The sequence below is a fragment of the Tripterygium wilfordii genome, chromosome 2 (assembly GCF_013401445.1).
Source record: "Tripterygium wilfordii isolate XIE 37 chromosome 2, ASM1340144v1, whole genome shotgun sequence".
NCBI lineage: Eukaryota > Viridiplantae > Streptophyta > Magnoliopsida > Celastrales > Celastraceae > Tripterygium > Tripterygium wilfordii.
In genome coordinates, this window is record NC_052233.1 from 2,086,331 (window position 1) to 2,099,804 (window position 13,474).

The window sequence follows — 13,474 nt, forward strand, 5'->3', positions numbered from 1 at the left end:
ACTTACTTTTGATCAATTTGACTAATTGAGAGTTTTTCTTTTTGGAGAAATTGTATGAATTTGGGAGATCTTAAGTTTGATTATCAATGGGATTAATATTCTTTTGGTCACGCATTAAATTTTGACCTAACTTATCATTTATTTAACAAAAGAAATGTTCATGTTCTCGATTACCTAAAAAAAATTTGTTTGGAGAATAGATAATTGGGTCAAGTAGTCTAACACCGACAAACTTCTCTCTTTTTTTTTGTCCTCTAATTAGTTGTAAATCTTTCTTAAACAAGATATTAAGATCCTCTTTGAATTCACTTTTTAAAAGAATAATATTTTACATTGGAACCTTTTCTTTTTTTTTCATTACTTGATTTAGAAGATATGGAATCTAGAATTTGGTGGGGTGTCAAAATCATGTTTGGTAAGCCTTTCGTTTCAATCCAAAGTTCCAAAGAGACCCAATATAGGAATGATAAACTAAATCCCCTTTATGCGAAATGCATGCGGAATAATAATGTCAACTGTATTAACATATATCGATAAATTCAGTTTTTTACCATCAAGAACGCGTTTTCTTGGAAGGAAAACATCTCGTAATAATTCGTAGTTAAGCATCCCTCTACGAGAGCACTATTATGATAGACGATCTCCTGGGAAAGTAAAGTCGTGCGGATCCAATGTATCTACGAGAATCCGAAAACCCAAAACAAACAATATAGTTGATGTGTATTACATTGAAAATTCTAGTAAACAGCTTATTTACATATGCATTATTGCATATGTACATTGATTGATTGAGATTGGACATAATATCACAAGGAATATATAGAAAAATACCATTACCATTGTTATCTTCAAGATAAGTAAGGATCTTATCCTGTCATTTTATAGTACTAATCAAACACTACTATCACCAGCCAATATCAACATCACATTGATATAATTATCAATGTCTCTGTCCATCCCATCCCTCACAATCAAATACTAACAATTACAGTCCAGAACCTAACCTGCCATTAAAAGACATGAGGAGAGACCTAAATGGCAGCATCACACAAACAGAGAGATTGTTATCTTTAAAAGAGAATATGCCCTGCTTCCTCTCTCTTTTTATCTGTACTGTATGAATAGATAGGAGAAAGGTGTAAGATCAGTAAGTTTAGTTGAAAAGGCTTGACAGATCAAATAGGTACCTAAAGGAAGGAATCTTCATAGAATGGCTCATATCAAGACCATCAATTCAAAAGAGAAACAGAAGCTCTCTCTCACAAGTAATTCAATGGGGAATAGGAGATTTGGTCCTTCCATTCAAAAACATGGTTCATCATACTCTCCAGATAGTTCTAGTTCTTATATCAATGCCGATTTTAAAAAAAAAAAAAAAAACGAAATTTATGAAGGAAAGCTAATTCTGCAAAAATTTCACATCCTCACTCACTCTCTCTTGCTCTCTCATTTTTATATAATATGTATTATTTCTCTAGTCACATAATCCTGCCATGTATACTCTTTATCTGCAAAAAATCATGTGAATGAACTCTCTATACATCGACTTTTTCGGGTTTGTGAACATTAGCTCTCCAGCTATAGCTCTCAGATTTTTCATCTTCATCATCATCCATGCTGTCATCTCCTGTGAAGTTCCTAGTGTTCATAGCAAGCTGGAGGGGACCTTCGGGAGAACCCGACTGTGAAACCTTTGAGGAGTCACCACACTGCTCTTGTTTGGACATCCATAAACCCCCTAAAACAACTACAGATTGGTTTGCAGGGGCAGTTGAACCAGTAGATGGCACTCTTCGACCATGAAGACGGAATTTCTGTAAGGAAGAAAAATTTTCGGTCAATCATTGCGAGAACAACAGAAAATTAGAAAAGAACAATCATTATTATTTTTTTTGACAAGAATGAAGCTAAAAAGAATTGCTCCAACAATGTGATGATTCGCATAATCAGTACAACAAGGATAGAAGAGGTGGTGGAAATCTAAGTAAAAACACACCTGCAAATGACTCTTGACTTCATCATTGGTCAAGCCATCAACTTCCATAAGTTCTCGAATCTGCTTTGGAGTAGCTGCTGCAGAGAACCATAAATTCATGTTAGGTTTTGATGGTAAGAGTAAATTGAAAAGTTCAACAACAGCTAATCATCCAAAAGGTTCATTAATTCAAGCTTAACTATACCCACAAATTCATTAGCAATAAACAATACAATTCTCCTAATTTCTTATCCTCACTGTCTCAACAATTCCAACCAAACAACAGGTAAAACTTCTCCGCAATATATGTCTTGACATAGAGGAAAACACTACAAGGCATCAAAAACTTCTCATCTTTACGTTCCACTTTTGGTTAACACTTTCTATTGACACATGGCATATACATCAGCAACTAAGCACATTTATGCTATGCAAGATCCCAATTTTCTATCAGAAAATTAAAAAGACATTGTCATTGAACTTTCTTTGAAACGGAAATCCATTTCATTGACTAACCATGTGAGCCCCCAAGTTGCTGCAAGGCATTTACAAACCGGCGATGCAACTCAGGTGACCAGCACCTCCTTTGCTTCCTAGAGGTCTGCTGCTGTGGTGGTCGTGGTCCATTTCGAGAATTTGTCTGCAAATAGGGGGCAGAAGAGGTGATTGTTCTGCTACAATTGACTCTTGTCCCCAAAGAACTTAACTCCTCTCTGGGACTCTTGATTCCTGGGGTTGACAGAGAAAGCCCTTGTACTGGAAATTTCTCCTTACCATCCTCCTTACCAACCAAAACATTGCAGGACTTAAATGGCATAAAAGACCTTGCACCTCCCCTGTTCTTACAGCCATCAAATTGATCCTCTTTCGCAAAAGGACTCCCTCCCTTGTTTCTCTGGTACAAATCAAAGAGCATATAGATAAGTTTCAGCATTACATTCAAATACAGATCATTTCCATTATTAGCAAGTCATGAAATAAATTGGTCAAAAACTTTTGACAAAATGATTGAAGCTTAGGCTGCTTTCTTTGCTTGCTTAATCAGTCGTATAAGTACCTTTGTTTCTGATTTGGGATTCTCTCTGGGATCACATATATCAGGGTTCCAAAGCTGAACAGTGCTCATCCAGTTTTTCTTGTCTTTGGAGTCCTTTTCTCTTTTGATTGCATTATCAGGTTGGTCATCAGAACTATCCTTCTTCAACGGAATGAATTCTTCCAACACTGGTTGGATATTTGTTGCAGTACATTGTATTGACTCCTCCTTCAAAGTAAAAATTGCTGCAACCATAACCATATAACAATCAAAAAACACAAACACATAAACAAGGACAACACCAAAACCCTCCCATTGATCAGAATCATCAAGCACCAACAAGAACTATCAAGCAAACAAACAAGCAAAAGAAACCCATTGATCCAAATCACCAAAAAGCCAAACAACCCATTTGTCAAAACCTCTAAGAGAAACAAACCCATCAGTCAAAATCATCCAAAACAAAAGAATTCATCTCCTCAGAACACTGAACACCCATTACATAATCAAAGTTTTTTGCCATTAAATATTTCATTTAAAAAAACGAACCATCATTCAAGAGCAGCATGCAAAGAGGAAGCTCGCGCTTAAACGCATGGATCTTCTTCATTTCTTCCTCCAATCCCTTGACAAATTCATCAAGCCTCGACACCCTGTCCGAAACGTTTCCGATCACGGACACCTCCTTGAGGAAATCACTGATCGTTTTGGGTACAAAAGTGGGTCTTAAATCCAAGCTCAGTTCCGGCGGAAGCGAACCCATTTGCAATAGATCCTTAATTCCTCCCCTATATATATGAAAAAATATCTCTCTCCCTCTCAGACTCAGATTCTTCTCCTTCCTCAATTTCCTCTGTTTGTAGAAGACAATCTAACAACCAGAACTGTGAAACGAAACGAAACAAGGGAGTGATGAGAAACGAAGAGATCTGTATATATAGAGAAATAGATAGATTGATAGGTATATAAATATATGTGTGTGTACAGTGAGGAAGGCAAGAAGTGATGGGAGAGAAAAAGTAAAAAAGTGGGGGTTTTTTTTTTTTTTGTTGAATAGTGAATAAAAAACGCGAAGATTCTGTTTGTGGCTTTTGGGTTATAAAAATCAATCTCGTGTCACCGCATATTTTATTTTGTCCCTTCAATTTGGATAAATTCACTTATTTTCTTTTCTAGATTTTACCTTTTATTTTATTTTAAATTTTCTGTTGAGAATAGTTTTTTTTTGAAATACCACAAAAAATTATGTTTATAGTTAAAATCGAACCTTGGACACACATATGTTTATGGTTGAAATTGAACCTTGAACACACATATGTTTAATCAAATCGATTGTCAACCAAGCCAACTCTCGTTGATTCAAGTATGCAAAGATTTATCAACTTCTCAAACTCTCTCAATTTTTCAAAACTTTCTTCACCAGCAATCATATTAGAGGAGATAGTTCCACCTCCTCCCCTTTGTTTTCTTTCTTTCTCACGGGGCAGTCATATTTGCCGAATAATTTGAGTTCTCTACGTGTTCTATCTGTGATATTTCTCGATTGACAATATTAATGCGACAATAAAGAAGAAGATGATGGTCGATCTCTTTCGATCTACACCTAGATATGCTTATGTTTCCAGATCTGCTTTGATGGTGCCTGAAATTGTCAGATCTGTCTTGGACACTGCTTCAAACTTATGGATATGGTTATACAAATGTAAGTTTGTTGTTGCAATCCCACCTCAGTTGTGAAGAAAAGAGTCATATGTTTATTTTGCATGTTTTCGTTAGTTTCTCTAGAGTCGAATGCTCTACTCGGTGTAGTACCATCTGTGTCCGTTGATATCGGTGGTGTTTATTTTGTTTCGTTTGTTGTTGGGTCTTGTCTTGATGAGTTTCGTATATCGATTGATGTGGTAGTCTGTATTGATTTTTAACTAATACACCTTTTGACCTTTTCAATAAAAAAAAATATGCAAAGATTTTAGGAAAATCTTAATTATGTTTATTTGATTTGGTTTTGACTTTCAAAAAACAACATACATTGAAAAACCTAAAGTGGAGATGACCTTTTTCGGTCCATAAGTGATAATTTTAAAAAATTGGTAAAAATTTCTAAACAAAACAGTAAAATATCTTGAATAAATTAATTTGACTAACAACAAAAATCCTCCTTTGTCAATATTTACGTGTTAAAAAAAGTGATTTATAGTCAAATAATGGAGAAGTATTTTATATAATAACATTCTCTTTTTCTTTTTTCTTCTTCAATGGTTTTTTGGGTCAATAAGAAATAATTAGTTTCTTTTACAAGAACAACTAGGCCACCAAGATAGAATGTGACCAAGGCATGTCTACACTCATTGGGATTCTTACACGTGTAATGTGTGAGTATATATATATATACCTTTTTATACAACATTTGGCTTTACACATTCTATCGATATCTATTAAGGGATCAAAAGCGATAGGGATTCCAATAAAAAACATCTCAGTAGTGGATGTGTCATACTCTGATTCAATCACAAGGTTTTGTGGGCCCTACATTTACAATAATCAAGGGACAAGATCCACTATTGAGATAACTATGATGTTTTTTACTGGGATCCCTAACATTTTTGTTAACGGATTCTTATGTGCTCATATTTCAAAGGGAATCGCCGTTTTTGACCTTATTTAGTGGATCACAATAGAGGGAATTTGATCTCTTTTTGTTGTTTTCATATATAATCCAATCTCTTGTTAGTGCGTCACATCTAAGGCATCTAGGGTTTTTTTTTGCACTATATGTAATCTAAAGTTGGTTAGGGAATTTTATTGCTTCTTGAAAGTGACAACATGTACCTCGAAATAATTACCAGCCGTTGATGAAAATATTTGTATATTATTGTAAGTTGACACGTGTCCCTCGAGATGGAGGCTAGGCAATTTTTATAAACCCTTATAAAAGAGAAGTTAGGAGATGTTCAACATTTTAAAACAAATGAAACACCTTCCAACTTACTTTTCTCCTATATAAGTGTGTCAAGTCTTAAAGCCAATAACCTTTCAGTCTTGTTGGTTAAGTCGAATATATTCAAATGGGGTGATATTCAAATTCGAGTTCCCACCCCTCCTTACCAACCCAAAAAAAAGTGTGTCAAGTCTTAAACGGTTACCAGCCCAACGACTCCCATCTTCAAAGCATAATGTAATAAAAAACATCATACAACATAATATACTTGATACTTGTAATACGAAATAATAAGGAATTGAAAATCGAAACTTTGCGAGAGCCTCATATCAGAGTTCGAATCCTCGCACAGCTATTATCATATTTTTCTTATAAAAGAAATTAAGGGGTTTGTTTGCATTTTCTTTGTGTAAAAATAAAGAAATTTGATTTAAAAAAATGAAAACTAATACAAAACACTAGAGACAAACAACTAATTTGCAATATTATAGACTATTAATATCATTGTTGTTCAAGGGTCCATGGACAACATTCAAATTATTGCAAATTGAACCAAATTGAATGAGGGTCCAATAATGCTAATATTTGCTACAAAAATTTCTAAAAACACAAGACAACCACCATCTACACATTTTTTAGAATGAGATAATCACATGTTTTGGCTCCGCGTTTTGAAATTAAACTTAAATAAGCTCTTTCTCCTTGAGCATTAGTTTGGTGAGAATTACAAGTTCAATTTTCCACATTAATACCATACAATTTATCAAAAAAAAATTAAACCAACTCCCTCACATAATGTTGGTCTCATATGATTTGTTTATTGTAATTGAGAATTTCTTTTTTTTTAACTGAAAATGATATCATACAAGTTTATCTTTTTAACATTAGATATGAGTATAAAATCAGATTATTATGTTCCTCGGGCATAGACGTTTCTCAACTGATATGGACATAATGATATTACTCTCAATAGAAATCGAATCGAAGAGCTTCCAAATATATACGGTTAGACGGATAGAGATTTATCATGTGATTGAGAAATGCTGAACACCAACTTCAAAATGGTTGGTGAGTAGTCGGTTGTCAAAACACTAGGAAATTAATTAAGCAACAAAAATAGTAGATGAGCTTAGAGATAAGGAATCTTAGAGATGTGTGGGTCCCAAAATTCGATCTTGCCTGAGATTTCAGTTTCTTTCTTAAACATAGACTACTAGAAGATGCCTTCAATTCCCCACCTTTCTTCATTTTCTATATTTATTATTTTATTTTTAAAAAAAAGGACAAGCATTGACAGCCATTAGATTCCAACTTCCTCTTCTTCCATACAACCAAGAATCTTTCAAAAACAATGGGAATTGGGAATTGGGAATAGTATCCTCCTTCTAATTTTTTATTTAATATTTTACATTTTATTCTTTTTTTAAAAAAAATTTAATTTTATGACAAATATGAAATGGTGCATGGAGTAGTCTGGCTTTTAGACTGGATCCACTCCGGGTTCCCGCATATCCACAGCTTTTGTCTGATCAAAGAATCTATGCATCAGCTTCTCTAGCTGTTGCCAATAATACCCTTTACCATTGCTGTCAATTTATTTCAAAATATACATTTTTTTTTTAATTTTAACCCATTTGGTCAATCTCATCAATTGCCATGTATTTTGTTCACTTTTTCTTTAAGATAGGAAGTCCATGTAAATTTAGAGTGGTTGGATTGTCTCATTCTCTGAAAAAGTCTTTGATATATTGGGTTGTATAAATTAGATTTTGGACTCCGCAATTCTATGAGTATATAATTTATATTTATTGACGGATAAAAAATCGGACAAGTTTTAAATATTAAAAAATAAAATTTGGTGTGATGTGATGTGATGTGACATATCTATCAAACCATTGAATTCAAATTATAAACTATTCGATTTTAAAGAAATTATGGAGCCCCATATTTAGGTGAACCGGTGAAGAATATAGAATCCAACTTGAACCTAACAATTGGAATGATTTATCTCTAAATTGTTTACTTTAACAGTCGCGTTAGGTAGCCTATATAGTGATAGTCCATGGGAGTGTAAGTCTCTTAAACGAAATTTTAAAACGTTTTAACTCTCAAAATTCATGTTAGATTTTTTTTTAAAAAAATTACGTATTCATAATCAGTGCATAAAGCTCTTTCTAACAAGTTCCATTGTCGATGAGTTTTAACGGTAAATCTTAATTCCATTGTTTTTTTCAATAGATTTTGAATTCAGAACTAAAACAATGAATTCGAAACTATGCTTTAAAAAACAATGGAATCTATATTAAAACAATAAATTTTGGACAATGAATTCTGGGATAAAAGAGTGCAATAAAGTTATTCCATTGATTAAATCAATGGAATAAATCTGTTGGGTTTCCATGGTGTACATGTCATTTTCATTACTTTAATTATGACTAATGCACATAATTATTATTTGCATGGAAAAAAATCCAAAAAACTTGTGGGAGCACGATCAATCAATTTTATTATGGAGAGAACCCTATATAGATATGTTCAATGTATCCAAACTTAAGATCTAGAAATGACAACATATATATATATATATAAGACATGCTAGGTTAAATGATTATAGGGAAAATTGGTAATAAGCGCCTCACTTAAAAGTTTTATTCCAATAAAGACACTTTTAAAAGTTTTATTCCATAAAATTCATAAAGTTTAAAACATTATTTCATAAAGGATAAAATGCTAAAATATATGGTTTTATTACCTAAAATACCATCATCTTCATCCTCAAACATGCCACACTCCTCCTACATGTGATTTATCTCTGACCTCCGTCGGAAGCTTCGTCTTCTCCGCCGTCGGAAGTTTCGTCTCCACCCCTCATGACTTATTCGACAATTATATGGCATTTTTAAGTTATATTTCATCCATTTTTTTTGTATTGAAACTAGATCTACTCATGCTCATCACGAAGCTTGTAGATCTTGTTGTTTTTCTTCGATATGTCATTCAATCATTATTTTATGGTATTTTCTATGGTGATTTTCGTGGTTTTTAAGTTTTGATTTGAGATCTACAGACCGCAAGTGATATGTTATCGGTTTCGATTAATTTGATATCTGTCATATGCTATATGTTTTGCCAAATGTTATCTGTCTTGTTAAAATGTTATATGTCTTTAATGAAATGTTATCTGTTTGAAGTTTAAAAAGGACGAAAACATATCACGTGACATATCAGAACATATTCGAAACAGATATATTTGCATATTCAGATTCGATTTCAGAATAATATTGATAGATATAAAACAGATATAATATTGACAGATACAAAACATATATAATATCATATACTGAAAATAGAACAATGCCTTTTCATGTTCATTCTCTATTTCTCTCTCTAGATCAAAACTTTACTTTGAAGATCCGTCTCTACCGAAAGTGAAAGAAGAATAAAGAGCCCTGATCTCGATCTTAGTCACAAGGAGGAAGAAAAAGAAGAGAAATGTCGATCTATGTCGCAAGCAAAAGAAGAAGAGTCGATCAAGGAAGAAGAGAGCAGAAGTAGCGAAGAAAGAAGAAAGAGAGAGGCGTCGAAGGAAGGAAGAAGAGAAGCGCTGAAGAAGGAAGAAGGAAAGAACAACGTGTTTACAATAGGAAAGACATTTTAGTCACCTAACAACATTTGTACTTTTTTCTAAAATTTTTCCTGGTTTGTCCTTGGTGGGATGTAAATATTGTTTTTGTCCTTCTACCTAATTTCCCCATGATTATATAACACAAACTTAATCAATAAAAAATTTACATAAAATACACAACTAATCATCAAAACGGCTGCTAAGCTAATTAAACCTAATCACATAGGGTATAAGTAGAGGGGCATTTGAGTCAGCTTGTAAACTTCATTATAAGTAGTCAAAGGGAATAAGATTCTCTTAATGATGGCATGGAATTGAACCCACTTCATTAGCTTCATACACACAAAAGGGGGGGACTTGACCAATTTTAATAATAATAATATATGATGATGCCCAAACCAAACAAAACGTACCAACCATCTCTCTCTCTCTCATAGTCATACACATGATTCTCTTTATGGAATCCAAGAACTAATTGGTATCATGTGTTTTCATACACTTTATCGATCCTCCAAAATAAACTATATTCTTACACTAATTACTTTTGTCAAATTATTAGGTTTTCCATGCCTTGGTAATATATGCCAATAATATCCCAATACCCTTTTGTATATTTCATAGGGTAATATTGTCAATTCATGCCACTTTTAACTCAACCGTTGTCAAGACTACAATCCCACATCGGTCTTTCATAATCCAATCTAGTGGTTTATAAACAAAGTTCATATTCTCTCACATTAACAACGCGTTTAATTAATGAAAGGTAAACTCAATTTCTCTCAAAAAACATTCTAACTTTATGCAATTAACTCTTTCGAAATAGACAATTTTGTTTGAACGTGTAAATAGGGCCAATGTGTTCCACCCACTTGTAGTAAAAACTTGATGTGGGTTTGCATCGAAATTCACAAAAAGAAATTCAGTGAATGAATGTACCAATATATATATATATATGCATATCACTTTCAACTTTCAGGAAAAATTGAGTTGAGATACCTTATACAAGAATAAGAGCTTTCGAACAAGACATACATATATATTCCACAAAGCAAATTTCACGTGATGACATGCTTCATATATGTTTCATGGCATTGATTGTATGGTCCTCCCTTATCATGGTGGAGTACTATTTGGGTATCCTTGTCAACAAGGAATCTTTTTTTTTTTTTTTTTGATAATGGAGAGTTTGATGCTCTTGTTTGTCATTTAGGGTTTGGTGAGTGGTTTTAATTATTCCAACATCATCATCATTTCCTCATCTTTCTTTCAAGGAGTGATAGAAAGTCTGTTAAAACTTCTATTTCGGTGTAAATATTTCTTTATTGGGGATCCTTAAACCAATAGATGAAAGGGGCTTCTTTTTTTTTAATGGAGAGCCGATTCGAACTCTGATTATCATGGTGATACACACCATCCTTACTACTTCAATTAGTGGCTCTGGTGTAGATTAGAGCGACCTTTTTGAAACGGAGACGTGGATTTGAACCTTGGTTATTAGGGTGATACACACTATCCTTATCACTCCAACTAATAGTTAGGGTGTAGATTAAAGCCGCCTTTTTGAAACAGGGATGTGGATTTGAACCTTGATCATTAGGGTGATACACACTATCCTTATCACTCCAACTAATAGTTAGGGTGTAGATTAAACCGCCTTTTTGAAACGGGGATGTGGATTTGAACCTTGATCATCAAGGTGATACACACCATCCTTATCACTCCAACTAATGACTCGGGTGTTAAGTTAGACACTAATGATGGTGTTAGAAATTCCAATAGGGAAATAAACCGAATAATATAAAAAAATAGAAGACATGATCATCTTTTGGTGTGGAAATCTTGCTTGCATTTCTTGAGAGAGAGAGCACCAAACAATTAAATCATGAGTTTGGTAACATGCCATCCATCTCCACCTCCTTCCTTATACATACTTGTTGATAGGCATCATCTACAGTATAATGATAATTGTTCACAAAATGTTACAATCACACATCTACCACTACTCCTGTAATATGGACCAACAAAAGATTACTTTAAAATTCATCATATATATATATATATATATACATATATAACTACTGTATACATTCAATTGACATTGTACTTCAAAAAAACAGTGAAGTCAAGTAACTTTTCTTAAAAGAAAGAAAAGAAATATGGGTTAATACTAATATCTCGTATCAAATTGACATAATCCAATTAAGTGGTATATGAGTAAAAATCTAAAGTCTTGAGGCCACATATATGGTACCCGTTAAGAAGTTAGGTCATATGTTCGACCAAAGAGAATAGAGAAAAATATCTTTGTGTGAGTTTAGTATTGTCGTTGCACACTCCGATTCTCCAAAAACACCTTTTTTTTTTTTTTTTTTAACTTAAGAATCTCAAAAAATAAATTTGAGCGGATTTTCAACCGTATCTGAATGCCACACACCTGGCTTTTTTTTTTTTTTTTTTTTTTCTTTTTGGGTTATAAAAAATAATGAGGGTAAAAATATGAAACGTGGCTGAGGTGGAGAATCGTAGTGGGGACAGGGGAATCAATTCGCCGCATACGGAACGGCGGTGCTTTTAACAATTTCTGTCCGCATATGGTGGGTCCCACTCCAAAAGATTCTCTTTCTTTTTCACAAAAAGGTGCCGTTTCTCTCTCACAAATGTCTCCTTCCTTCCCTTTCCTTTCCCAACCCATCCACGCCCTTTCTTTTTTATGCATTGACGTTTCTACCCTTCTCACAAAACAAAACAAATATGTCTTTTTTGCACACTTTGTCCTCTCCCAAATCTCCACCACTCATCTGAGGATATAACAAAAGATCCACACCGACCGACCACTGTAAATGGTTTCTCCCATGTGCTAAGATTTAAGAATATATCATCAGATTCAGACCTTGACTTATACATCAATGGACTGCAAACAAGTCTTCATGACCAAACTAACAACAAGTTTCAAGCACCCGAACCGCTAATTAGAGTGGTAAAGATAATGTGTATAAAACTGATGATGATGGTTTAAATCCCTTCCTCCATTTAAAAAAAAAAACAAGAACTTTCAACTTTGACATTCATCCAAAGTAACAAGAAGTCCTTCACATGCTCACAGAAAAGGTTTTACAAATGCATAACCTCCACTTATTACTTGATATTCTCCTTCACGCCAGCCAAATAATCAATGGTCATAATGCCTCGGCAGGGAAAAAAATATATACTCAAATGCACACATTTCTCACATTTCTACCCATACCAGGCGATGAAATAAGTTATTCTGAAATAAGTTAAAAGAGGCACAGCAGATAGAGTCTAAAAGCAGTGTACCACTGTCACATGAATCAGAGTTATTCTTCAATCTATGCTCTTATCCAAAAACCCAGAAGTTGATGGCTTGAATTAAATCAGTATCCTCACAAGGAACGCTTGCTCCTGTACCTGTCTTCTAACAGTGCATCAATCATTTTCCACATATAGGAACCATTACTGACTAGATAATAATTCTCTGTAATGTAAACCACACACAAGGCAACCTTCATACCACATTCGTTCAAACACAAAGCATTGGAAAGTAAGAATCTGATGCTCCACTTAGAGTGACCCAAAACAATTTGGATGATCAAAATATTAATTAAAAGGTCTTTTAAAGGCTAATAAAAAAAAATTAAAAGCATTTTATAAGCAGGACGACCAGATAAGATAGTTGGTTTGGCAAGCACACACCACCCCATTGCTGCTTTGCGTTATCCAAAACTCAAAATCTTTCACTTCCAACTAGGGTTCAAAAGACTAACAGTGGGCTACGCACTATGAAAAGCTAAATAGAAATTTTCATTCACCTTTTACTTTTATGTGCAGCATTGCGGTAAATTCTGTTAGAATAGCCATTTATTGAATTTCTTCATGAAAATG

General features: G+C 33.7%; 1 protein-coding gene across 2 annotated transcripts; it reads right to left on the minus strand.

The window, feature by feature from the left end:
• Positions 1 to 1,180: 1,180 nt before the first annotated feature.
• Positions 1,181 to 3,984, minus strand: LOC120005679 (transcription factor HHO6-like). 2 transcript variants are annotated; one of them, XM_038855465.1, is made up of 5 exons: positions 3,561 to 3,984; positions 3,033 to 3,256; positions 2,492 to 2,870; positions 1,997 to 2,070; positions 1,181 to 1,814 (listed from the first exon to the last, which is right to left on the minus strand). In XM_038855465.1, the coding sequence occupies exons 1-5, from the start codon at positions 3,772 to 3,774 to the stop codon at positions 1,536 to 1,538; spliced, it is 1,170 nt and encodes a 389-aa protein (XP_038711393.1). In that variant the 5' UTR covers positions 3,775 to 3,984; the 3' UTR covers positions 1,181 to 1,535. The 2 variants fall into 2 exon arrangements, with proteins under 2 accessions (XP_038711393.1, XP_038711384.1); XM_038855456.1 differs by having other exon boundaries at positions 1,997 to 2,073; positions 3,561 to 3,978.
• Positions 3,985 to 13,474: the final 9,490 nt, after the last annotated feature.

Coding starts and splice junctions, on each gene's coding strand:
- LOC120005679 (XM_038855456.1), bottom strand. CDS start 3,774: ATGGGTTCGCTTCCGCCGGAACTGAGCTTGGATTTAAGACCCACTTTT. Junction 2,871..3,032: donor ATCCCAAATCAGAAACAAAG/GTACTTATACGA, acceptor GATTTGTACCAG/AGAAACAAGGGAGGGAGTCC. Junction 2,074..2,491: donor GCAACTTGGGGGCTCACATG/GTTAGTCAATGA, acceptor GGTTCTCTGCAG/CAGCTACTCCAAAGCAGATT.